The sequence below is a fragment of the Thamnophis sirtalis genome, unplaced genomic scaffold (assembly GCF_051295495.1).
Source record: "Thamnophis sirtalis isolate CommonGarterSnake01/CBP01778 unplaced genomic scaffold, rThaSir2_p1.2 scaffold_10, whole genome shotgun sequence".
Lineage (NCBI taxonomy): Eukaryota > Metazoa > Chordata > Lepidosauria > Squamata > Natricidae > Thamnophis > Thamnophis sirtalis.
The window spans coordinates 6,022,478-6,046,596 of record NW_028261390.1 but is presented as its reverse complement, the minus strand read 5'-3'; the positions used below and the strand labels follow the sequence as shown (position 1 = coordinate 6,046,596).

General features: G+C 43.7%; 1 protein-coding gene across 1 annotated transcript in view; it reads left to right on the top strand.

Annotated features, from left to right (window-relative positions):
• Positions 1-24,119, top strand: part of SLC4A4 (solute carrier family 4 member 4) — a gene marked incomplete in the record, with an annotated part of 161,559 nt that overhangs the window by 51,381 nt on the left and 86,059 nt on the right. Inside the window, 1 exon segment of the mRNA XM_087723961.1 lies at positions 4,156-4,314. Within this exon segment, the coding sequence (XP_087580087.1) occupies positions 4,156-4,314 (159 nt within the window).

Here is a 24,119-nt window from a genome sequence, read left to right as displayed (position 1 = left end):
TTGGCAGTTTGGCGGTTCAAATCCATATAACGGAGTGAGCTCCCGTTACTTGTCCCAGCTTCTGCCAACCTAGAAGCTCGAAAGCACATAAAAAATGCAAGTAGGTTGATAAGTTATCAATTTTCTACTCTTTTTTCCAATATATTTTAGACTGTTTCTGTTAAAGATTTATACCATGTATGGGTTCTGGGAAGTCAGGGGAGGGAAGGTTGGGGGGGGGAGTTGGGGGCAGAGGGTGGGAAGTATATTAGGCTTGACGAGGGGTGTTAGATTTTAATGTAATATGATTGCATATGTATACTGTCTTCTCTTATTTTTTCTTTAAAACTAGGATATGTTAAGTGTATTGATATGGAAGCATAAATACCATCAACATAGATAAGAGTTTGCTCAGAAGCGGAAATACACCAATGAGAGGAAGAGTGGGAAACAGAAGAGAGAAGAAAGATGGGAAGAGAGGGATAGGAGAGAGGGTAAGGGGGGAAGATGAGGAGGATAAGGAGGAGTGGAATGTAGAGAGAGGAGAAGGAGAAAGGAAGGGGAAGTAGAGTAGGAAAGGATGATGGAGGGAAGAAAGGAGGTAGGAGAGGTAGAAGAAAGAGGTGTATGGAGAGCAGAAGAGCTAATAATGGGTTTTTATCTTTCTGGGTGTTGATGGCAAGAGGAACTGATGTAATTACTACTTAATACAATAGGATACTGGCTATGTAATAGTATACATGTGATTGTATGTTATGAAAATGGAAAATAAAAAAGTATATATATACAAAAAAATGCAAGTAGAAAAATAGGGACCACCTTTGGTGGGAAGGTAACAGCGTTCCGTGAGCCTTCGGCGTTGAGTCATGCCGGCCACATGACCACGGAGACGTCTTCGGACAGCGCTGGCTCTTTGGCTTTGAAACTGAGATGAGCACCGCCCCCTAGAGTCGGGAACGACTAGCACATATATATTTATATCCTGTTTGAGGGGTCTTTGGTGCGCTCTGAGTTTCGTTGTTTTCTTGCAACCCTAAGCTATAAATATTCTCCTACTGTATGTATCTTGTTTCTTAGCCTAATGACTTGCTGAGCTGTGTATTCCTTTGAAAATATTAGTTTGAGTGAAAGCATTCTGATGGCCCACAAAGATAAAAAGCATTTGATAGCATAGAGAGGGCAAACTTGTTCTTAGGTTTATGGGAAATGCTTATTCAGATCAACATATTTCTAGTCTCCACCCCTAAACCTCTGAGAAAGGAGTGGGTTACAACCAGGATGATTTAACCACATAAAAGGATTTCCATGTTTGCATTCTACATGAAATTAAGGAGACTTAGATTCACTTTTAAGTGAAGGAGATAGAAGATCAGATCATGAAGTAAATATCTGATTAGCCTCTTAAGATGTGTTGCTCATGATGGCGTAAACCGCACACCTTACTTTGTCAGCTTTAAAAACTTTTGTGGCACAGAACGGATCTCCGGCTGCTTCAAAAGTAGCATTGTTTTAACTTCATCCCTGCGTTCACAATAGCCATATTGTTGTGTGTGGAGTTATTAATCCGTTGTCCTAAATTCTAAAATAGCAGTTAGCAATAGCAGTTAGATTTATATGCCGCTTCATAGGGCTTTCAGCCCTCTCTAAGCGGTTTACAGAGTCAGCATATGGCCCCCACAGTCTGGGTCCTCATTTCACCCACCTCGGAAGGATGGAAGGCTGAGTCAACCTTGAGCCCATGAGATTTGAACCGCTGAACTGCAGATAACAGTCAGCTGTAGTGGCCTTCAGTACTGCACCCTAACCACTGCGCCACCTCGATTCTGGTCATTCTAGAGCAGTGATGCTTAACCCAAAGTGCACATGCGCATGAGAAGGCATGCACACATCCCCCAAACCCCCAAAATGCAATGCGAGCATCCACGCGCATGCTCCTCCCCTCCCCACACCCTGTTTTGGCTTCCAAGTTGGTGCAGGAGGCTTTCCAGGCCCGTGCCACACCCCTGTGTGCCATTTTGGCTCCCAGGTAAGTGCAGGTGGCAGAAATAGAGTAGAAAGTTAGGGCGCACTGGTGGGGGGGGGATACCTGTGGAGATTGGGGAAGGCACGTGGCCAAAATGGAGTAGAAATATAGGGTGCACTGGGGGGGGCATGCGGAGATCAGGGAAGCCCCCCCCATGTGCGCAGAGCCCCAAAGATCAGCTGGATGGTGGGAGGCATGCGCGAATACTCAGTGGAGCTGGGCTGGGGCGGCGGCTGGTGTGCCCGCAGAGAGGGCTGTGGGTGCCACCTGTGGCACGCGTGGCACAGATTCGCCATCATGGTTCTAGGGGGGGGGGGAAAGCCCAAAATGTGAAATGCTGATGATATATTCACATGGTCACTACCTTTGACATTGTAGCCACCTACAAAATGGTTTTTTTTTTAAGTCTATGGGGCAACAAACAGCCTCTTTCGTGAGCCCCATCTTGTGAAGATGACTAGCTACTTAAAGGTGATGGCACCGTTTCCCCCTCCCGTCCAGTCCTCTATTTCAATGACAACATGCGTTCCATGATTGTCCAAACCAACTCGGGCGCTGCGTTCTAGTCATTTGAAGAACATCTTGAGATGTTCTCCCAAGAGTTTTGAAATTAGAAAGACAGTGGGTGGAACTAACAGTGACAACTGTTGGATCAAATTCCCCGTCTTTTCTCTAAACGTTTAGGCCAGTGTTTCTCAACCTTGGCAACTTGAAGATGTCTGGACTTCAACTCCCAGAATTCCCCCAGCCAGCATTTGCATTTGCTGGCTGGGGAATTCTGGGAGTTGAAGTCCGGACATCTTCAAGTTGCCAAGGTTGAGAAACACTGGTTTAGGCATATCATTCATTGCCCATTAATTTCATCAAACTGCACCTACAGGTAGTCCTTGATTTATGACCCCAGTTGAACCAAAAACATCCATTCCTAAGAAAGGCAGTTAAGTTTTGTCCTGTTTTATGACCTCTCTTTTGCCACCATTGTTAAGCAAACCTCTGCAGTTGTTAAGTGAATCATGTGGTCATTAAATGAATCTGGCTTCCTCCATTAACTTTGTCAGAAGCTAGCTGGGAAAGTTACAAGTAATGATCACGTGACCCCCAGGACAGTGCAACTGGCGTAAGTACATGCCAGTTGCCATGGGCCTGAATTTTGATCGTGTTGGCCGATGCAGCAACAGATGTTAAAACTGGTCATAAGTCACTTTTTTCCCAGTACTGTTGCAAATTCTAACGGTCACTAAATGAATAGTTGTAAATCAAGGACTACCTGTATATCATTGTTATGTGGAGGCAGAGAAATCTTCCTAAACATTGTTGGGTTATTGGAAAAAAATCTGATTATTGTGTGGCTAATGAATATCAGATCTGGTTTTGCTGCTCATCGGTTACATTTGGCACCTACATGTTAGATTAGATTAGATTAGATTAGATTGTTTATTTGTATGCCGCCCTTTTCCCTGGGGGGGACTCAGGGCGGCTCACAATCCAAAGGAAGGGGGGAGGGAAACAAACTTTTACATATAAGACAATACATAATTAAAACGCAACATTCATACCATTCGGGCGGGTTACAATCTTTAGCCCCAGGCCTGACGGGATAGCCAGATTCTGAGGGCTGTGCGGAAGGTCTGGAGGGTGGTGAGGGTACGAATCCCCACGGGGAGATCGTTCCATTGGGTCGGGGCTACCACCGAGAAGGCTCTCCTCCGCGTGGTGGCCAGTCGGCATTGGCCAGCGGATGGAACTCGGAGGAGGCCTAAACGATGAGATCTAATGGGTCGTGTGGAGGTGATCGGCAGGAGGCGGTCTCTCAAGTACCCAGATCCACTACCATGGAGGGCTTTATAGGTGGCAAGTAGCACCTTGAAGCGTATCCGGAGACCGACAGGTAGCCAGCGCAGCTCGCGGAGGATAGGTGTTACATGGGTGAAGCGAGGTGCGCCCACAATCGCTCGCGCGGCCGCATTCTGGACTAGCTGAAGTCGCCGAATACTCTTCAAGGGCAGCCCCATGTAGAGCACATTGCAGTACTCCAGCATGTTGTCCGAAAAATGATTCCCCTCCCTTTACTTAGGCGGTGAAGCTATATTAATGTCATTTAATACAAACTGAAAATTGTCGAAGAATCTAAAGCGCATTTATTTTTTTCACAGGTCACCATACAGTCTATATTGGGGTACATGTACCCAAGAGCTATCGGAGGCGGAGACACCACAGAAGGAAGCCGAAGGAAAGGAAAGAGAAGGAGAAAATCACTGAATCAGATGTGGAAAATATTGATGAAGTCGGCGGGCACATCCTCAAGCCATTGAGTGAGTAATGGATTGTTGGATTTTTTTCCTCAGGAAAGGGAAACTGTTAGGAAATATGACTTCCAGCACTATTTATTTTATTTATTTATTTTATTTATTTTATTAGTATTTATAGGCCGCCCTTTTCCCTGAGGGGACTCAGGGCGGCTTACATAAAATAAGGAAGGGAGGGTACAGACAATAGACACAAACAATACATAGAAGTACAGGGCGGGGCATAACCTTTTCCTAGGGGGTCACAGCAACACTTGTAATAACAACACAAATAATTCATACACCATTCGAAAGCCCATCAAAAACTGAGTTTATTGACATGATTTAATAGTCAGTATGACCACCATTAGCCCTTCGAACAGCATTCAAACGAGGTGGATAAGAACACAACAAATCTTCAAACAGTCATTATTTTGCAATTCTAGGGCGGGGCATAACCTTTTCCTAGGGGGTCACAGCAAGATCGACAGCAGTTTACAACTTCTGCGACACCTCATTTTAAAGCCCATAAAAAACTGAATTGAATGAGCTATTAAATGTTAAATTTGCTTTAAGAATGGCTGGAAAATTCGATTCGGAAGAACAAAGGATCATTGACAGAATAAAATGCATTGCCTTTCGAGAGGCACCTCGTTTGAATGCTGCTCGAAGGGCTAATGGTGGTCATACTGACTATTAAATCGTGTCAATAAACTCAGTTTTTGATGGGCTTTCGAATGGTGTATGAATTATTTGTGTTGTTATTACAAGTGTTGCTGTGACCCCCTAGGAAAAGGTTATGCCCCGCCCTGTAAAATAGTAAGCAACATTCATTCATCATTCGGGTGGGGACAAATTAGCTTTATCCCCAGGCCTGACGGGCTAGCCAGGTCTTAAGGGCTGTGCGGAAGGTCTGGACGGTGGTGAGGGTACGAATCTCCACGGGGAGATCGTTCCAAAGGGTCGGAGCTACTACTGAAAAGGCTCTCCTCCGTGTAGTTGCCAGTCGGCACTGACTGGCGGATGGAACTCGGAGGAGGCCTAATCTATGCGATCTAATTGGTCGCAGGGAGGTAATTGGCAGGAGGCGGTCTCTCAAGTACGCAGATCCACTACCATGGAGGGCTCTCTCTCTCTCCCTCTCTCTCCCTCTCTCTCTCTCTCCCTCTCTCCCCCTCTCTCTCCCTCTCTCTCTCCCTCTCTCTCTCCCTCTCCCTCTATGTGACACTAACATTCTTCGCAAAGAGAATGCAAGGTGTCCATCTTGGGCAGCTTTAAGACCTGTGGACTTCAACTCCCAGAATTCCCCAGCCAAACCTGTTGCAAATTCTGGGAGTTGAAGTCCACAGGTCTTAAAGTTGCCGAATTTAGACACTGGCCACTAACATTTTTTTTTTTGCAAAGAGAACAGTGGAACACTTTCTTTCCCTACCGGTTCGCAAATGTGAGCGCCCGTGTTCGCTCGCTTTGCTCACACGTGCCCCGTCCACCAGTGGTGGGATTCAAATAATTTACCAACCAGTTCTCTGCCCTAATGACCAGGTGGGTAGGCGGGGCTCAGTGGTCATGTGATCATGTGGGCGTGGCCAAGTCAATGTCACTCAGGTTGATGGGCACTTCGCCTTAGTTGTTACAATGGTAATAAGGGTTAACCGGAGAGGCAGTTCCTGTAAGCAGGGCAATAAAGATTAGGCTAGAAACAACACCGGAATGTTTCCTTCCTGCCTTCCTTACAGGATTAGCCCTGTAAAGTGGGAAAAAAACAAAATATTTCTTCCAACAACCGGTTCCCTGAACTGCTTAGAAAGTTACCAACCGGTTCTCCCGAATAGGTGCGAACCGGCTGAATCCCACCACTGCCGTCCACGCATGCACTTTGGCCTGAAAACATGCCTGGTGAAACGGTCTGAACCGGCTGAATACCACCTCTGAAAGTGAAAAATGTTCTACCTGTTCTAGGTAGCGGCAGATATTTCTCTCTGTGGGCAGAAAGAAAATATCTACTGTGAATTCCGCATTGGCGTCAGGAAGGGCATCTGGCCAGTAAATACTCAGCTCCATTCCGTCACCCTGACTCCACCCCGATGCAAGGAATTACAGGGTGAATAAAAGAAAAAAACCGAAATGTGTTCTACCTAAAACAGAGGCATACATCTTGGTCAACTTTAAGATCTGTGGACTTCAACACCCAGAATTCCCCTGGAGTTGAAACCTGCCAGTCTTAAAGTTGTACACCCCTGAACTGGAAATAAATGGAGGCAAGGAGATTTTACTGCATTGTCTGTTCAGGATGGACCGAAATACTTGGTTTTAACATCTCAAATTTTCACACGCTTTGTACAAAAGTTGTGCAAAAATTCAGCCAGGAAATACAGATTCCCAAATACTAAAAAATCACTTCCGAGTTCAAATTTGGGGAATATTTCTTACAGGGTTTCCTACAACTCTTCTAATGCAATTCATACCAAAAAACCCCCATCAAATATATTTTTGTGAAACTTTTCTACTACCGTGTACCATATTACATATTTTGTCACTACATATCCAGAGCAATTTGGGGGCTTTGTGTACTTTTTAAATGGATAAAACAAGCATCATTAAAGGGGGGAAAAAAACTGTTTAAAAAATGTCCAGGAAACAAAAAGTACATATTTCTTGTACTGTTGAGATTATAAATAGCACCAGAAATCAGTGTTATCCAAGAGCGTTTTTCTATTGTGTACTGATTCCCCTTCTGTCACTGCTTCTAAGTAACGTTATTAAATCCATGCTAATGGATGGAAAATATTTGGCGAGAAAGTCAGCATCCAAGAGAAAGTGGCAATTTGTGTTGAAATCTTGACTCCGACCAGCCAATAATGGGCATTAAATGCCCACTTTTCCATCCAGCATTTATTAATTTCATAGCCACTGAAAATAATCCAAGAACCCCTTTCACTGTTGGCATAGCTAATCCTTGATTTACAACCATTCGTTTTAACAACGTTTCATAGTTGCAACGCCACTGGAAAAAAGTGACCTACAACCAGTCCTCGCGTTTGCGACCGTTGCAGAATCCCTATGGTCATATGATCAACATTTCAGTTCTTGGCATGTATTTATGATACCAGTATGCCTGGTATCCTGTAGCACCTTTGGGAATGCAACTGTGACTTCAATTATTTATTTTGATGATCCAACACAGCCTCTTCTGATGGGAACCTAGTTTAGGGAAGTAATAACCACAGTTGTATTATTATTCTTCTAAACCAATGGTGGAGAACTATGGCCCTTTTATAACTTGTGGAGTTCAACTCCCAGAATTCCTCAACCAGCCACTATTGTGGAGTGCAATTGTTAGGTTAGCTCCCCGTTGGGGGAGTGAGTACGTTCAGCGAAGTGTTGTGAGAGTTGTGTTGGAGAACACACAAACCAGCATACAGAGACACTGCAGTTTAAATAGGCTTTTACTTTCGTGGAAATAGAGGTATCAGAGTCCATCAAACAGTCCAAGTCATACACGGATAAGACAGTCAATCATCAATATCTTTCAGTTAAGGGATAATCCAAATAACATAGTCCAGTATCATATAATCAGTCCGGTACTCAAAGTTTGCTAGCAGTTGCAAAACGTACAATAGCTCACGGCACTCAGATCAGTCCAGCATCTAACAAACAGAGAGCTAACAGTCGTTCTGGCTCCCTCTTATGGTCGATTGAGGAAAAACAGCAGCCAATCACATTTTACAGTATGTTTTAAAGAAGCAGGTATAGCATTGTTACATGATTTATATATTGCCAACCCAACCGTTAGATTATATTCCTAACAGCAATGACTGAGAAAGTTTGCATCCAACTGTGGATACAAATTGTTAACCCTTACATACATTTTGCTTTTTGTGTAGATTAGTTAATAGGCTATCCTTTTTAATTGATAAATTTCCCCAGGATTAGGACACCGCTAGTTATTTTTTTAAAAAAACCATAACTACGTCAACTCCGCTAACTATAGATCCATTAATCTCTTGGATATATTTAGGGAGCTAAATGCTGGAAGCTTAAGTGGCAAATATTAGGATTGGAAGTTGCCCAAAAAATACATCGAAGGAGGAACAAAATGAATTTAGGATTGAGTAATCTACTGTTGGTTAGAATCTTGTGTTCTAATATCTGGTTGAAAAATGTTCCATCTAGCCTTAGATTCACTCCGCGTGGCCTTTGGTGATTACACAACCGCTCTTGATTCAGTTCCCAAAGAAATCCCATTGAGAGGCAGTTGCTTCTGTTCATATATCAATTACGAGCAAAGCTTCCACATAAACTAAGCTATAAGATAAATAAATCAGTTAAGATAAACTAACTTTTTTTCCCAAACAAAGTTTTTTATTTTTTGTTACAAATTTAAAATTCTTTTGTAAAGGAAGTGTTTTCCCCCTTTAACAATCTCTCATACACATAATTCATTTTACGTTATATTTCCATTTCCAATTTTAGCTGTATTATTTTCTTCCCATATTTCCCATCTTAGATTTAATTATTTTTCTTAACACATAAACAATACCATTATTTGTCCCTTCGGAAATAAACCAAGTTGATCGTTTCATTTTCCATCTATTTTCTATAGGGAGCATATATCCTCAAATTCAGTTTTGATAACAATAAACATTTTGCTTAATTGGTTTCCACAATTAATAATGTTAATATAATTCCCTCACATCTTAATTAGCTACGTATCATTAGCAGTATCAACATATTTCATTTTATTCTACTAATCTATCCCTTTCCCTTTTCCCTTGCCTAATCATTTTCTCTTATTTCATCTTTTACTCTCTTTAATGTTCCACTTTCCATTAATTTGTAGATAAGCTAACTTTTATTGTCATTTTTTTTTACTGTGAGCACATTGGCTCATGTTAAAAATGAAATTCTGTTGCTTGCTCTCAAGAGAAAGTATATATTATCCAAGAAAACCACGTTGTGAAGAGGATGAGTTGTGTCCCACAATCCTGCTTAAACATTGCTTATAGCCCGGGTGTCAAACTCGTGGATAGTTTAGTTTAGTATCCAATTTTGAAATTGTTTATCATTTTTGTGCTCAAAACAAATCGACTTTCCCATGGGAAGCTTTTCTTTTCGTTAATTCCAAAGCCTTATTTCAGATTTATCTGGACGCTTAATCCGTTTAACGCTTTCTGAAATCAAAGTCTTAATTAGCTCTTTGCTGTTTATTTCATTTTTCTTTTTAAAGTTCTTAAGCTTGTAGTTAACATTTTCTTCCTTTAAAGATTGAATGCTTTGTTTTCAGACTTGTTCTAAGTTTTCTAATACTGTGGCTGAAAAGGGGGGGGGGGGGGGGAAGGTTCGTTCTCCGAACTTGTGGGTGGGTTTCCAAACATTTTGTTACCAGGCAAGGTAACATCTTCAGCGGAGTTCAGGGGATGTCAGTGTTCTTCTGTGTGTAAGGACTTCGGGTGTGGGTGTGTCAAGTGAGGGCCTGGGGATGGGTCAGGCGTGAGTCATCAGTCAGAGTTTTGGGACAGGTCTTGTGATAGCAATAGCAGTTAGACTTATATACCGCTTCATAGGGCTTTCAGCCCTCTCTAAGCGGTTTACAGAGTCAGCATATCGCCCCCCACAGTCTGGGTCCTCATTTCACCCACCTCGGAAGGATGGAAGGCTGAGTCAACCTTGAGCCGGTGAGATTAGAACCGCCGAACTGCAGATAACAGTCAGCTGAAGTGGCCTGCAGTACTGCACCCTAACCACTGCGCCACCTCGGCTCGTGATAAGGTGAGGGTCATTGGGAGGTGAAGTGCTGGTGGGGAGTTGAATGGATTGGTTGAGGGTCAGTTCTGTCTCTGGTTGGCTGTGCAGTTGTGTTGGCTTCTGATTCTCGTAGAGGGGTTGTGGGTCAATGTGGCTGTTGATGGAATAGTTTGTGGAGTACCAGGCTTCAATGAACACAGGAGCTTCCATTATAGTTGTAAGTTGAACTGCATCCAGAGCTCTTGTGGGCAATCTCCTATTCTCTTTCTCCCGATAACTGGCATAGGGCCGTGGCCTCCTCTCTGCCTCCGACACAGAGCCCTCATCAGAGCCTTCCCCAGACTCCAGGAATGGCCCATGTTCCTCCCCAACCTCCTCATTGTCTGAATCTGCTGCCAGCTCTGCTGGCAGGCCACAACACCCATTTTCCCCACAGCAACCAACCTGGAGGTGAATTGGGCTGAGAGAGAGTGATTAGTTGGTTTTCATGGCTAAGCTGGGACTAGAACTCACAGTCTCCTAGTGATTGGCCCAAAGTCACCCAGCTGGCATTCATGGTTAACTACACCACACAGTCTATTGCTTTCTAGCCTGGTGCTTTATCCAGCAGAGCAAACTGGCTCTGAACGGGGACGTGGGAATTCTAGCAAACCACCATTTCCCCCCCACCCTCCCGCGGGCTTCCTCCCAGGCCTTGTCAGGAAGCATGCTATTTTTGTCACACCTGGCAACTGGATTTGCTAGCTCAATTCCTAATGCTTATTAAAATGGATTTTGCCTAGAATGACCTGTGGACGTGGGAGTTGTCTTTGTTAATGAAGGCTGATCTTGTGTTGTTAACAAACAATGCTAATTGGGGATCTATTTACATTCCAGTAATTGGGACAGACCCATACTGATTTATTCAAAATTTTAAAATAGCTAATCTCCCTTTTCCCCACTGGGAACCCTGAGAGTATTTTGATAACGTTCTTCTTACTCCCATTATATTTCCTGCTTTTCTTTGGCAACTGCATTAAAATAATGCACTGCACACCTTTTAATTAAATTAACGTCCACCTGGCTATTACAAGTCACATTTTACACTATTTGCAGTATAGTTCACTAATTGCCATGGGAGAACGTGACTGGCTATTTAATACCAATGTATTAAATAGAATGAAATTATGCTAACCTAATAACAATTAAGGGGAGGCGGTGGCTCAATGGCTAAGACGCTGATCTTGTCGATCAGAAAGGTCGGTAGTTCGGCGGTTCGAATCCCTAGCACCGCATAACGGAGCGAACCCCCGTTACTTGTTCCAGCTTCTGCCAACCTAGCAGTTTGAAAGCATGTAAAAATGCAAGTAGAAAAATAGGAACCACCTTTGGTGGGAAGGGAATGGCGTTCTGTGCGCCTTTAGCATTTAGTTATGCCGGCCAAATGACCACGGGGACATCTTCGGACAGCGCTGGCTCTTCGGCTTTGAAACGGAGATGAGCACCGCCCCCTAGAGTCAGGAATGACTAGCATACATGTGCGAGGAGAACCTTTACCTTTAATGACAATATAGTAAATAACTAAAAATACCAAATTCCTCCTCATTCTCCTGCAGAGTTCTAGACAATACATATGGATAGATTCCCCCCCATCCCACCCAGCGAAGTGGTTATGCAGACACACACATATGCATAAACATCTGGAATAATTATTTGAGCCTGCAAAAAAGGGATTAGCGTTTTGAAAAGAGATGCTTCATACCTCCTCTCTTTGCTTGAAAATATATCTTAGGAGGCAGACTGAATGCTCAATCTTTCTATTGATTATGGGCCATCTATGTGTGTGGCTGAATTTACCAGATTCATATAAGGTGAAGAAAGCAGTGATGCGCCCGTGCGCGCATACATACACCCACACACATCAGTGTTTCTCAAACTTGACAGCTTTAAGATAAGTGGACTTCAACTCCTAGAATTCCCAGCTGGCATAGCACGGAGATTTGGTTATCTTGTGTTTAGGAGCTCTTCTCAATATAGGTAGTCCTCACCTTACGACCAGGTGCTTAATGAACGTTCAAAGTTATGACGGACCTGCCCAGAGCTACTTATAACCCCACGCTTTACCTATTCGCTTAACGACTGCCGTATTCTCCGAACGAGTAAAAAATAATTGTAACTTCAAATCCAGTTACTTGATGCCTGGACTTAACGACTTGCAACCACATAATTCCCCACTCAATTATGGTTGTAAGTTGAGGACTACTGTATCTAAACTGAGCTTTCTGTACTCTCACACACTTCTGGGGGATGTAGAGAGTTTTCTTTCAGCCCAATTTAGCTGGAGGTAGATAATTTCATTGATGTTATTGTGAAAAACAGCAGGGGGAGAGAAAGACCCTTGTGGTCTATGTGTAAACCTTGGAACCAACTACTAGATGTTGATCTATATTCTTCTGCTTACCTCTGCGTCTCTCATCTCTGGATAATCTTAATATCCCCAGATCTTTTGAGCTACGTCTGTTCTTAGGTACACTGAAATAATGTCCCAAGTGAATGATAACTCTGTGTGGATATACATTTACTTCTTATAGGTTTCCAATAATCCTTGTTTTGCTCAAGTGAGAACCTCTCCAGACTTCTGTGTTCTTCTTAGAGCTGCCAAATTGGGGTTGGCGTAAGCACCGTTTTCTAGAGGTTGTAAAATATTCCAAATGAAAACTGCTTAGATACTGACATTCCCTGGTAAATTTGGAAGATTTGTTTTTCTCGTCCCGTACATCCGAAATAGACTGTGTTGTTTCTCCGGGTCATATAATATACGTGGGCCTGTGCATAATTCTGTATTTATTTATTTTGCCATGTTTACATTTAGTTTATTGTCGTCGCGGCTCATACAGCGAAATTAAATGCCATCTCCAGTGGACTATAAAAATGAAACACGCACATCTTTCACATTCTATACAATTGAATTGAAAACCCCTGATATTGCATTAATAAAGGTTCCCCTCGCACATATGTGCTAGCCGTTCCCGACTCTAAGGGGCGGTGCTCATCTCTGTTTCAAAGCCAAAGAGCCAGCGCTGTCCGAAGACGTCTCCGTGGTCATGTGGCCGGCATGACTCAACGCCGAAGGCGCACGGAACGCTGTTACCTTCCCACCAAAGGTGGTTCCTATTTTTCTACTTGCATTTCTTACGTGCTTTCGAACTGCTGTGTTGGCAGAAGCTGGGACAAGCTCACTCCTACATGACCACCGAGACGTCTTCGGACAGCGCTGGCTCTTTGGCTTTGAAACGGAGATGAGTACCGCCCCCTAGAGTCGGGAACGACTAGCACATATGTGCGAGGGGAATCTTTACCTTTAATGTGCTATTAAAAATATACCCATAGCAAAGGAACATGCTGCAGTCTTGTATGGTACATCTGGAAAAAATATATATCTAAAGTTGAATAAAAATAGAAGCTCCCTCTTGGGTGGGAGGCACTTGAGACAGCCTCTTTATGATCTTTTAACGGAATAATAGAATTAACATTTTCTCTAATCCCACCCCAGGCCACTAATGTGTGTGGCGGTAATTATCTAAGCCGCCCGAGTCATCGAATGCTATTCCTACGCTATTCATCTCACGTGAAACTGCTGAGGGAAAGTCAGAAAGAATTTGCTGCATTGTGTGGCAGGAGTTTTAAAAAGCAAGGCCCAGATCTTACAGGCTAAATCTTGTAAGCCAAAGAGACTTTGATAAGAGACGAATGCTGGGATTAAGCAAGCTGACCCCCCCCCTTTGGGGAAAGTGGATTAAACAACCTCTCTCCAGAAATCCCCCGGGGACTGTGAGAAAGTTTGCAAACTCTGCCGGGGAATTAATTGTTCCAACAAATGAATGCCAAGCGTACCTTCTAAGTACCAGTAGAAATGCGGATTGGCTGAGGCTGCAGGACTAGGCTAAAATATAATCAGCTGCTTCGTGACCGAGCGTGTGGTTTGAACTTGCTTATTTTGTGGTGTTGGAAGAGATGTCCATCTGGGTTCAGTTCCACGTGGGGAGAAAGACACTGGATTCATGGAAGTTGCTTGGAAAGAAGGTTTCATCCCTCTCCTCTTTTGGATTTTTGGCCTGCCACAGAGGGGGGTGGGTGGGGATTATACAGAGTTGGGTGATATGTAGCCATAACAACATTCTTCTTCGAAACTCAAGGTCATCCTTTGTGGCTTGTTCACTCAAGTAAAGTTAAAAATAATAATTATGGATTAAAACTTGCGTGTAAGCACAGCCAACCTGAAAACATGATTAGCACGCTGCAATTTTATGGAGCTTTGTTGTGTTTTCAGATAGGGATGGTGATAATTTGCCCAGCGTGTTGATTGAACATACTCCCGTGTTTTTGCTAATCGTGGATTAGGTAACTTTTAAGCTAATTGCCGCTGGATCAAGTAATAGAAAGTTGGAGGCAGGTTGAAACACAATTCTCATCTGGGTGGCCTCAGACCCCCAGTGGTGGCTTTCAAATATTTTTTAGAACCTCTTCTGTAGGTGTGGCCTGCTTTGTGGGAGTGGCTTGCCGGCCATGTGACCGGGTGGGAGTGGCTTGCTGGCCATGTGACCGGGTAGGTGCGGCTTGCCAGCCATGTGACTGGGTGGGTGTGGCCAACTTGTAAAATATGATGAAACTCACTTAACAGCGCTCTTGCTTAGCAATCAAAATGTTGGCTTAGAAACTCTGGCATTGAAGTGTGTAAGTCTTAGAGCTGTCAAGTTACAAGACCCTTGCACCCCTAACCCTTTAGGAAAAAAAAACCCCAGGGGTGTTCAAACTTGACAGCTTTAAGACTTGTGGACTTCAACTCCCAGAATTCCTCCTCTCGCTCTTCATCTTGATGATGTGCGGACAGGCGGGGGGGAGGGATCTGGAACCGGTTCTCAACAGTACTGTAGATTTCTGGAACCTCTTCTATAGAAGAGGTTAAAACTGGCAGGAACCCACCCCTGCCTCAGACCGATTTAGTATTGTCCGTGTTGGCGAATGTGTGGCACGCACAGCCCTCTCTTCAGGCACGCGAGCCGTTGCACCAGCTCAGTTACGCCGCGCATGCATGTGCGCCTCCCACCGGCCAGCTGGTTTTCTGGTCTCTGCTGCGCATGCACAGTTGGTGGGGTGCATGCGGGACATGCGCACACATGCACGATGGATAGGGGGAATGTGGCGTGGTGGTGCACACATGCGCGGCGTAGCTGAGCTGGTGCAACGGCTCGCGTGCCTGCAGATATTCCGTATGTTCTTTCTGTTTAATTCTTATTGTCAACCTGTCCATTTCTGCACACTCAAGTATTTTTTTTTTTAAATCATTTTTTCATCTCGTGGTATTTCTTCATTTTTCCAGGCTTGTGCGAATACAATCCTCGCGAGACAGTTCTTAAGTGAATTTTGCCCCCCCTTTTACGACTTTTCTTGCCGTAGTTGTTAAATGAATCAATGCAGTTGTTTAGTTTAATAACACGGTTGTTAAGCGAATCTGGTTTCTCCATTGACTTGGCTTGTCAGAAGTTGCAAAAGGGAATCACATGATCCAGGGATGCTTCAACCATCATAAATGTGAGTCAGTTTGCCAAAGGTGTGAATTTTGATTCTTGTGACCATGGGAATGCTGCAATGGTCGTAAGTGTGAAAAATGGCCATAAGTCACTTTTGAGGGCTCACTGAAGGTGTGCAGCACATAAAAATCTAAGAGCCGAGGTGGCGCAGTGGTTAGGGTGCAGTACTGCAGGCCACTTCGGCTGACTGTTATCTGCAGTTCAGCGGTTCTAATCTCACCGGCTCAGGGTTGACTCAGCCTTCCATCCTTCCAAGGTGGGTGAAATGAGGACCCAGACTGTGGGGGCGATATGCTGACTCTGTAAACCACTTAGAGAGGGCTGAAAGCCCTATGAAGCGGTATATAAGTCTAACTGCTATTCCTATTGCTATTGCTGTTGCTAAATCTATTAGGTGATCATTAATCAGCAGGAATCTGGGATTGCTTAAAAGCCATCGATGTGGCAAGTGCTGGAAAGGATATTCTAAATATTTGGAGCCAGAATGTTTTGGTAACTTTAATCGATGAGTAATTCGCTCTGCTGTAACTGTTTTGACTACTTTATCTTATGATGTTATCAACTGCATTCTCATTTGAAGGAGACTGTAATGTTGGGCAAGCCCTAATGGTTACTACAGTGAAAAATGTAAGCTCAGCATTTGGAGTGTTTGTAGAAACAAGCAAACCTTTTAATTTTCTAATTGCCGTTGTAATGACCTGTTTCTACTCGGGCTTTATTTTGGTTTTCTCGGCCACACCAGAGACATCTGGGCATGATTCAGTTAGGGCTTCATTATATATTTAAGTAGTGTTGGAAGAAATGTCCATCTGGGTTCAGTTCAGGGGTGGGTTTCCTGCCAGTTCTAACCTCTTCTATAGAACCGGTTCCAGCTCCTTCCCCCCACCTGTCCACCCATCATCAAGATGAAGAGCGAGAGGAGGAATTCTGGGAGTTGAAGTTCACAAGTCTTAAAGCTGTCAAGTTTGAACACCCCTGGGGGTTTTTTTCCCTAAAGGGTTAGGGGTGCAAAGGTCTTGTAACTTGACAGCTTTAAGACTTGCACACTTCAATGCCAGAGTTCCTGAGCCAACATGACTGGAGGAGGAATTCTGGGAGTTGAAGTCCACAAGTCTTAAAGCTGTCAAGTTTGAACACCCCTGTTTTTTTCTAAAGGGTTAGGGGTGCAACTTGACAGCTTTAAGACTTGTGTGCTTCAAATGCCAGAGTTTCTGAACCAACATTTTGGTTGCTAAGCAAAAGTGTTGTTAAGTGAGTTTCACCAGTTGGCCATGCCCACTCAGTCACATGGCCGGCAAGCCACTCCCACAAAGCAGGCCACACCTACAGAAGAGGTTCTAAAACAATTTGAAGCCCACCACTGGTTCAGTTCCAAGTGAGGGAACAGACACAGGAAAAAACACGGAGACTGGTGGACCGGACCACAGGGTTTGAGAGGCTGGGGAAAAAAAGGGCAGAGATGCCGAGAGTGTCCTGGTTTATGCTCTCTCTGGGCCCTACCCCAGAGTTTCCCGTCCCTGTGCAAGAAATGCACTCTTGATTGATGGTCAGACTCCCAGGGGGCGGCGGGGGGTCTTAGCTAACTTTGTAGGCTGTCTGTCTTTTGAGTCCCAAGCTTGGTTGAGCCTTTGCTGGGTGATGATGTAATGAAAGGGCTTTGGGATTCCTATCATGGCTCTGCCTGAACGAGGTAGATCTTTGTTATGTAGAATAGACTGGCTCAGGTCTTAATGACCCATTGGCAAAGGTGGGGGTGGGGAGGAAGCTGCAGGGAACTGCTTTAAAACATGTTTCTCCTTTTCTCATCCAGGGAAATATCATATTTTGGCCTTTTTAATATTTCCTAAAATATTTCATTTTTCTTGGAGAGGGGTGAATGCTAACTCCCTACAATAGCTTTTTCCCCCCGGCCTGAGTTATGTTTCAACTGCCACACAGTCTAGCCATGTTTATCATAACATGGATTCCTCATTCTGTCTGGGTTTCTAGAAATGAGCAGAGTGGAGTTCTCCGCTCCTCCCTTCGGTTGAAAACGGTCTGTTAAATAAAAAAAAAACACTTGGGAATAGATAGCGTTTCAGGAAATAAAGAGTTCCGAATATCAAGAAGTAATCCATTTTGATGCTTCTGAAGGCCAACCGCTGGGAGAATTATGGGTTTTTTTGTGCAGGCGGTTGACCCTTGTTAGAACAGGCTATAGGTAGTCTTCAATTTCTGACCATTCATTTAATGACTGTTTCAAGTTACGATGGCACTGAAAAAAGTGAGGTACCAGTCCTCATCTTTATGACCATTGAAGTGTCTCTGCAGTCATGCAAGCAACATATATGTGTGTGTGTGTGTGTGTGTTGTATTTGTGCTGATAAATAAATAAAGGGAGACTAGTATAAATCTTTTTCAAGCTATTTAGCTCTCATCAGCTAGCCATACCCTTACTGGGATTAGAACCTGTGCTGTAAGGGTATGGCTAGCTGATGAGAGCTAAATAGCTTGAAATAGATCTATACTAGTCTCCCTTTATTTATTTATCAGCACAAATACAACACAAATGTAACAAAGGCAACAGTAAAAAAAAAAATTGGCTTTCTGTCTGGATGGTCTCTTGTGACGAGCCGGATAGACAGAGAAAGGGAGCAGTAGGCCTCCTCCCATATTTGGGCATACCAGGGGTTGTGACACTAAATACATATCTATCTATCTATCTATCTATCTATCTATCTATCTATCTATCTATCTATCTATCTATCTATCTATCTATATGATAGTTGCAGCATCCAATGATTATGCGATGGATATTTGGGACTCTCTCAGCCAGCTTCTGACAAGCAAAGTCAACGGAAAAGCCAGATTTGCTTAACAGCCATGTGTTTCACTTAACAGCCACAATGGTTCACTTAATGGCCATGACCCAAATGATTATAAAACCGGACACAAAGCTCTTCGGCTTTGAAACGGAGATGAGCACCGCCCCCTAGAGTCAGGAACAACTAGCACACCTGTGCAAGGGGAACCTTCACATTTACTTTATAGCTTATATTCCTCTTTCCTTGCTTTGTTCTTCTAGCCTCCTTGCATTACCGTTTCGTTTGTCATAACCTTCCTTTCTTTTAGTCTTGATTTTACTCCTTGTGCAAGCTTCAAGTAGCCAACTTCAAAGCATTAATGGGTTATCTGCATTCCCCCCCCTGTTGTTTACGCATGAACGTAATCAAGTTAACTTTCCTCTGATGACCTCCCTCCTTTACGTTTAATTGTCTAATCATATGATCCCCTCTTACACTCTACTCATTCCAATTTGTTGCTTATTGGATCCAGATTGCCATAAAACCAATACCCCACAGCTGTTCTTTTTTTTTTGCCTAGTTGCCTAATAACTAACAAGGTATTTAACTCCCCCAATTAACTCCAAAGCATAAGGAAGCTAGCACGTAAGTGGGTTGTAAAATACTACTCTAAATGTTAAATGCCATACAATTACTAAGCACCTTAATTGCTAATGTTTCATTAACCAGAGCTTTAAAGGAAGGGGGGGGGGACTTGTTTAGGTTGTGCTATAATTAGCTAAGCAGCTTCTGAAAATGACTGTTTTTCTAGTATTAAAACTCAGGTAGAATTAAGTCTGAATCCGTCAAGACCAAGTCAAGTTCACTGTAAGTTTGGGGCTTTTAAAGTTACTGTTTAAAGTTGTACCGTGTTGTATTGGCATGTCAGAATAATAGAACAGCAGAGATGGAAGGGTCTTTGGAGGTCTTCTAGTCCAACCCCCTGCTCAGGCAGGAAATTCTGCACCATTTAAGACAAATGGTTGTCCAACATCTTCTTAAAAACTTCCAGTGTTGGAGCATTCACAACTTCTGGAGGCAAGTTGTTCCACTGATTAATTGTTCTCACTGTCAGGAAATTTCTCCTCAGTTCTAAGTTGCTTCTCTCCTTGATTAGTTTCCACCCATTGCTTCTTTCCTGATGGTAAGAACAATTTAATCAGTGGGAAAACGTACCTCCAGAAGTTGCGGGTACTCCAACCCTGGAGGCTTCTAAGAAGAGATTTGACAGACATTTGTCTGAAATGGTAATGTGAAACAGTTGCAGGAATTGGGTATGTCTAGTCAAGTGGAAAGAAGGACAAGGGGTGATATGATAGCTGTGTTTCAATATTTGAGGGGCTGCCACAAAGAAGAGGGAGTCAAGCTATTCTCCAAAGCACCAGAAGGCAGGACAGGAAACAATGGGTGGAAACTAATCAAGGAGGAAAGCAACTTAGAACTAAGGAGAAATTTCCAGACAGTTAGGACAATTAATCGGTGGAACAGAAGTTGCCTCCAGAAGTTGTGGTTGCTCCAACACTGGGAGTTTTTAAGAAGATGTTGGACAACCATTTGTCTGAAGTGGTGTAGGGTCTCCTGCCTAAGCAGGGGGTTGGACTAGAAGACCTCCAAGGTCCCTTCCAACTCTGCTATCCTGTATTCTGTAATTAACGTCCTTCTGAAATCCCCAGGATGAGGCAATGGTACATTTCCTGCTTTGAACATGGGAAGCTGTCACCGAAGTGTTTCTGAGCTCATTAGAGAGGGATCACAAAGACAGACAAACACGGAACCTACTGCAGGTCTCCTTAACAAAATGTCAACAGCAAAAAGAAGAATCAGCCAGTGGAGAGAAAAAGAAGAAAAAAACAAGAACTGAGATAAAAGATGGAATGAAACAGGCCAAGAAATCTATGCTGAGCCACCAAAAACAACAACAACAACAGACCCCTAAGTAGGAGAGATTTAAAGAGGCCATTTCTGCCTTGGGGTTCATGAAGGCAACCCCCGGGGATTAACTGTTGATTTTGCAAAACAAAGGGGAGGTGTAAAACACCAGGGTTTCCCAACAGCAGGTGATGCTGTCAAATGTTAACACTCAAGGAAGGCAAGCTAAAGGGGAAGAGAAGAGATTCAGAGTAGACGCTGGAGGATTTGGTGAGAATGGGGGGGGGGGGGGGAAGGTATAAACACCATATTAGAGAGGCAGAGAGAGAACAACAACAACAAAAAACATCCCTTCAAACAGACTATTCACAAATACAGGAACACACAACAGAACTCATAACTGAATAACAGAGTTGGAGGGCACCTTGGAGGACTTCTAGTCCAACCCCCTGCTCAAGCAGAACTTGTATCTTTTCAGACAAATAGTTGTCCAATCCCTTCTTAAAAGGCCTCCAGTGTTGGAGCAATCACAAATTCTGGAGGCAACTTCTGTTCCACCGATTCATTGTTCCCACTGTCAGGAAATTTCTCCTTAGTTCTAGCTTGCTTCTCTCCTTCATTACCCCAAAGGTACTTTTTTCAGGAGGCAACTCGACTTTATTGGGGTTTTTTTTGTGTGTGTTTGAAGACGTTTCACTTCTCATCCAAGAAGCTTCTTCAGCTCTCTGACAAGATAGAGGGAGTCAATCTATTTGTTGGAAGGAAATGTCCTTCTGGGTTGGGCTCCAAGTGGGTGAAAAAGAGACTGGAGATATGGAGGCTGCTTGGAAAGATGGTTTTAATGGTGGACAGGACCACATGGCTTGAGCTCCTGAACAGAAAAGGTGATCATGTGCTTCAATATTGGTGGAGAAGAGAAGGGAAAAAAGAGAAGCTGAGTCCCTGGTTTTATGCCCTCTCTGGCCTTTGATCTTGAGCTTGTATTCTGATTGGTTGTCAGACTCCCATGGGGCAATGCAGGGACAACTCTCTAGGCTGCGTTTTGAATCCAGGTTTGGTTGAGTTCTCAGATGCCATGTGGAGAGCTGAGTAAAGGCTAATCATGCCTTAATCCAATCACTATGGAGCTGAAGGGGAGAACTCTTTATTATGTAAAGTGGACTAGCTCAGGCTTTAATGGCCCATTGACAAAGTGGGGATGGGCAGGAAGCTGCAGGCAGCTATTCTCTCTTTATAAAACATTTTTCTTCCTTTTCACATCCAGAGAAATACTCTGCCTTTTCCATATTTCCTAGGGTATTTCATTTTTTTTTCTGGGAGAGGGCTGGGTGAGAACTTCCTACATATTCTCCAAAGCCCCTGAAGGCAGGACAAGAAACAACAGAAGGAAACTAATCAAGGAGAGAAGCAACCTAGAACTGAGGAGAAATTTTCTGGCCATGAGAACAATTCATCAGATTTTTGCTCTCCCCCCCCTTAGCCCCCCCCCCCCCGAGCACTGTAAGAGCCTCCCAAAACTCTGCATGCCCCCCCTCTTTTTTTTTTTGCAACAAACAGGCGTGCAGAGGGTTTGGGAGGCCTGCAGAGTACAAAAAACTTTTTTAAAAAAATTACCTCTTCAAAATCATGGTGCGTCTTATGCTCCCAAAAATACGGTAATCTCTTCAAGATTTACAGAGATGCTGTGTAGATCTTTCCTGTTGAGGTGTGCGTACTTTTCATTTACAAATGACTCCTATAGAACCCTACTATGCAGATTTCCTACCTCCTTGTTGATTAAACAAAAGGGGAAGAGATTATTGTACGAGTGGGTGGTGAGGAGAGTTCTATGCCATTAATTTCATTTTGAGTTGATTCACATGACTCACTGACTGACTCTTCAAAGCTTTTGATTTGGGAGGTGTGGAAATGGAAGGCCGTGTATGATTATCACAGCTGAATTTAAAAAAAATCTACAGCCTTTTACACACAAAAATGTTGTACTGCCGTTTTGTAAAGACTCATTTATCATCAGAACTATGGGGTTACAATCGTTGTTAAAAGACTGCAAAACTAACCTTGATAACTTAAACTTTCGGCTTAATAGATTAGAACGTTCTTCAGATCAGGGATCGAGTTATCCATTCTGCTTACATCCTGGCTGTCTAGGGAGATTCTCAGTCATCCAGGCCACAATTGCGCAAAGATTACTTTTTCAAAAGGCAACTGGACTTTCTTGGTTTTCAATGTCTTTGTTGTGGCGTGCAGAGCTGGCAGCAGATTCGGACAGTGAGGAGGTTGGGGAGGAACCTGGGCCAGTCCTGGAGTCTGGGGAAGGCTCTGATGAGGGCTCTGCGTCGGAGGCAGAGAGGGGGACAGAGCCGTATGCCAGTTATCAGCTGCCTTAGGAGTCGGACATCAATGAAGCAGACGAACAGCTGGAGCCTCTTCCCAATGTGCGCATGCACAGAGTTGCCAGAGGTAGGGAACAGCTAAAGAACAGGGGTCGACTTAGGAGTAAGGCCACAGGTGGACGGTGAATGGCCCCTCCCAAAGGGAATAAAAGAGGGGCGAAAGGGGAGTGGAGTTTGCAGGAGACAATTAGTTCGCTTAATTGGTTCGTGACTCCCCGAGACCCCTTGGCAAGTTTTGCTGAGATCGGCCTGGCAGTTCTCCAAGCCAGATAAGGTCTGTGACTGTAAATCCTCCCTTGAGAGGCTTTGCCGGATGTGAATGAGCAGAATTCACAGTCAATTAATAAAAAGGGGTTTATGTCGGGACAAGGAGTTGGCTTCATGCTCTAGGAAGCCTCGGTCAGAACAGTCTTCAAAGAAAAAATATCTTCAAGACAGAAGAAAGTAAGTCCAGTTTCTTCTTGAAAAAGCACTTTAGGGATTTACACCCTAAGTTTGTCACCCCAGCAACGAGGCACCATGAAAGGGAGAAATAGAAAAAAAACTTGTTTTGAAAAGTCCTTAAGGGTGCCTTTTTCAGCAGCTTATTAAGCGTGTCAAATGAATTGAGATGCTGTACAAGCCTGGATATATATATATACTTTTTTAAGCGAAAGAAATGTGTCTGCAGCCCATGGGGGGTCCAATAGGAGGAGGGAAAAGTTTGAAGTTCATTACTTCAGGGTAATTAGCTTGACCCTGGGATTGTACATAATAGTTGCTGAGCACAACCTGTTCCCTCTGGAGGCCAAGATGAAAATATGTTGTTCTAAACTAAAGAGAGCTTGAAAATAACGAATGAACGCCCCATTAATTTCCAGTGGTACTAAAATGAACGTGTGGTGGAGGCTGAGGGGCAGCAGTCCTTGTGATCCAAAAATAAAAATAAAAATTCTGTATTGGGAACTTTGTCATAACTCCAAATAAAAGCCCAGTCAAAAAGAAAACAGAAGAAAAGACTGTACAATTGTACAACCCTACTTTGAAAGGGACACACGGTGGCTCAATGGCTAAGAGGCTCAGCTTGTCGATCAGAAAGGTTGGCAGTTCCGGGGTTTGAATCTCTAGCGCCGCGTAATGGAGTGAGCTCCTGTTACTTGTCCCAGCTTCTGGGAAGGTAACAGCGCTCCATCCGCCTTTGGCTTTTAGTCATGCCAGCCACATGACCACAGAGCTGGCTCTTTGGCTATGAAACAGAGATGAGCACTGCCGCCTAGAGTCGGGAACGACTAGCACATATGTACGAGGTGAACCTTTAACTTCACCTTACTTTAATTGCAGAAATGGGTGGATTCATTTAGAATAGAATAGAATAACAGAGTTGGAAGGGACTTTGGAGGTCTTCTAGTCCAACCCCCTGCATAGGCAGGAAACCATACACCACTTCAGACAAA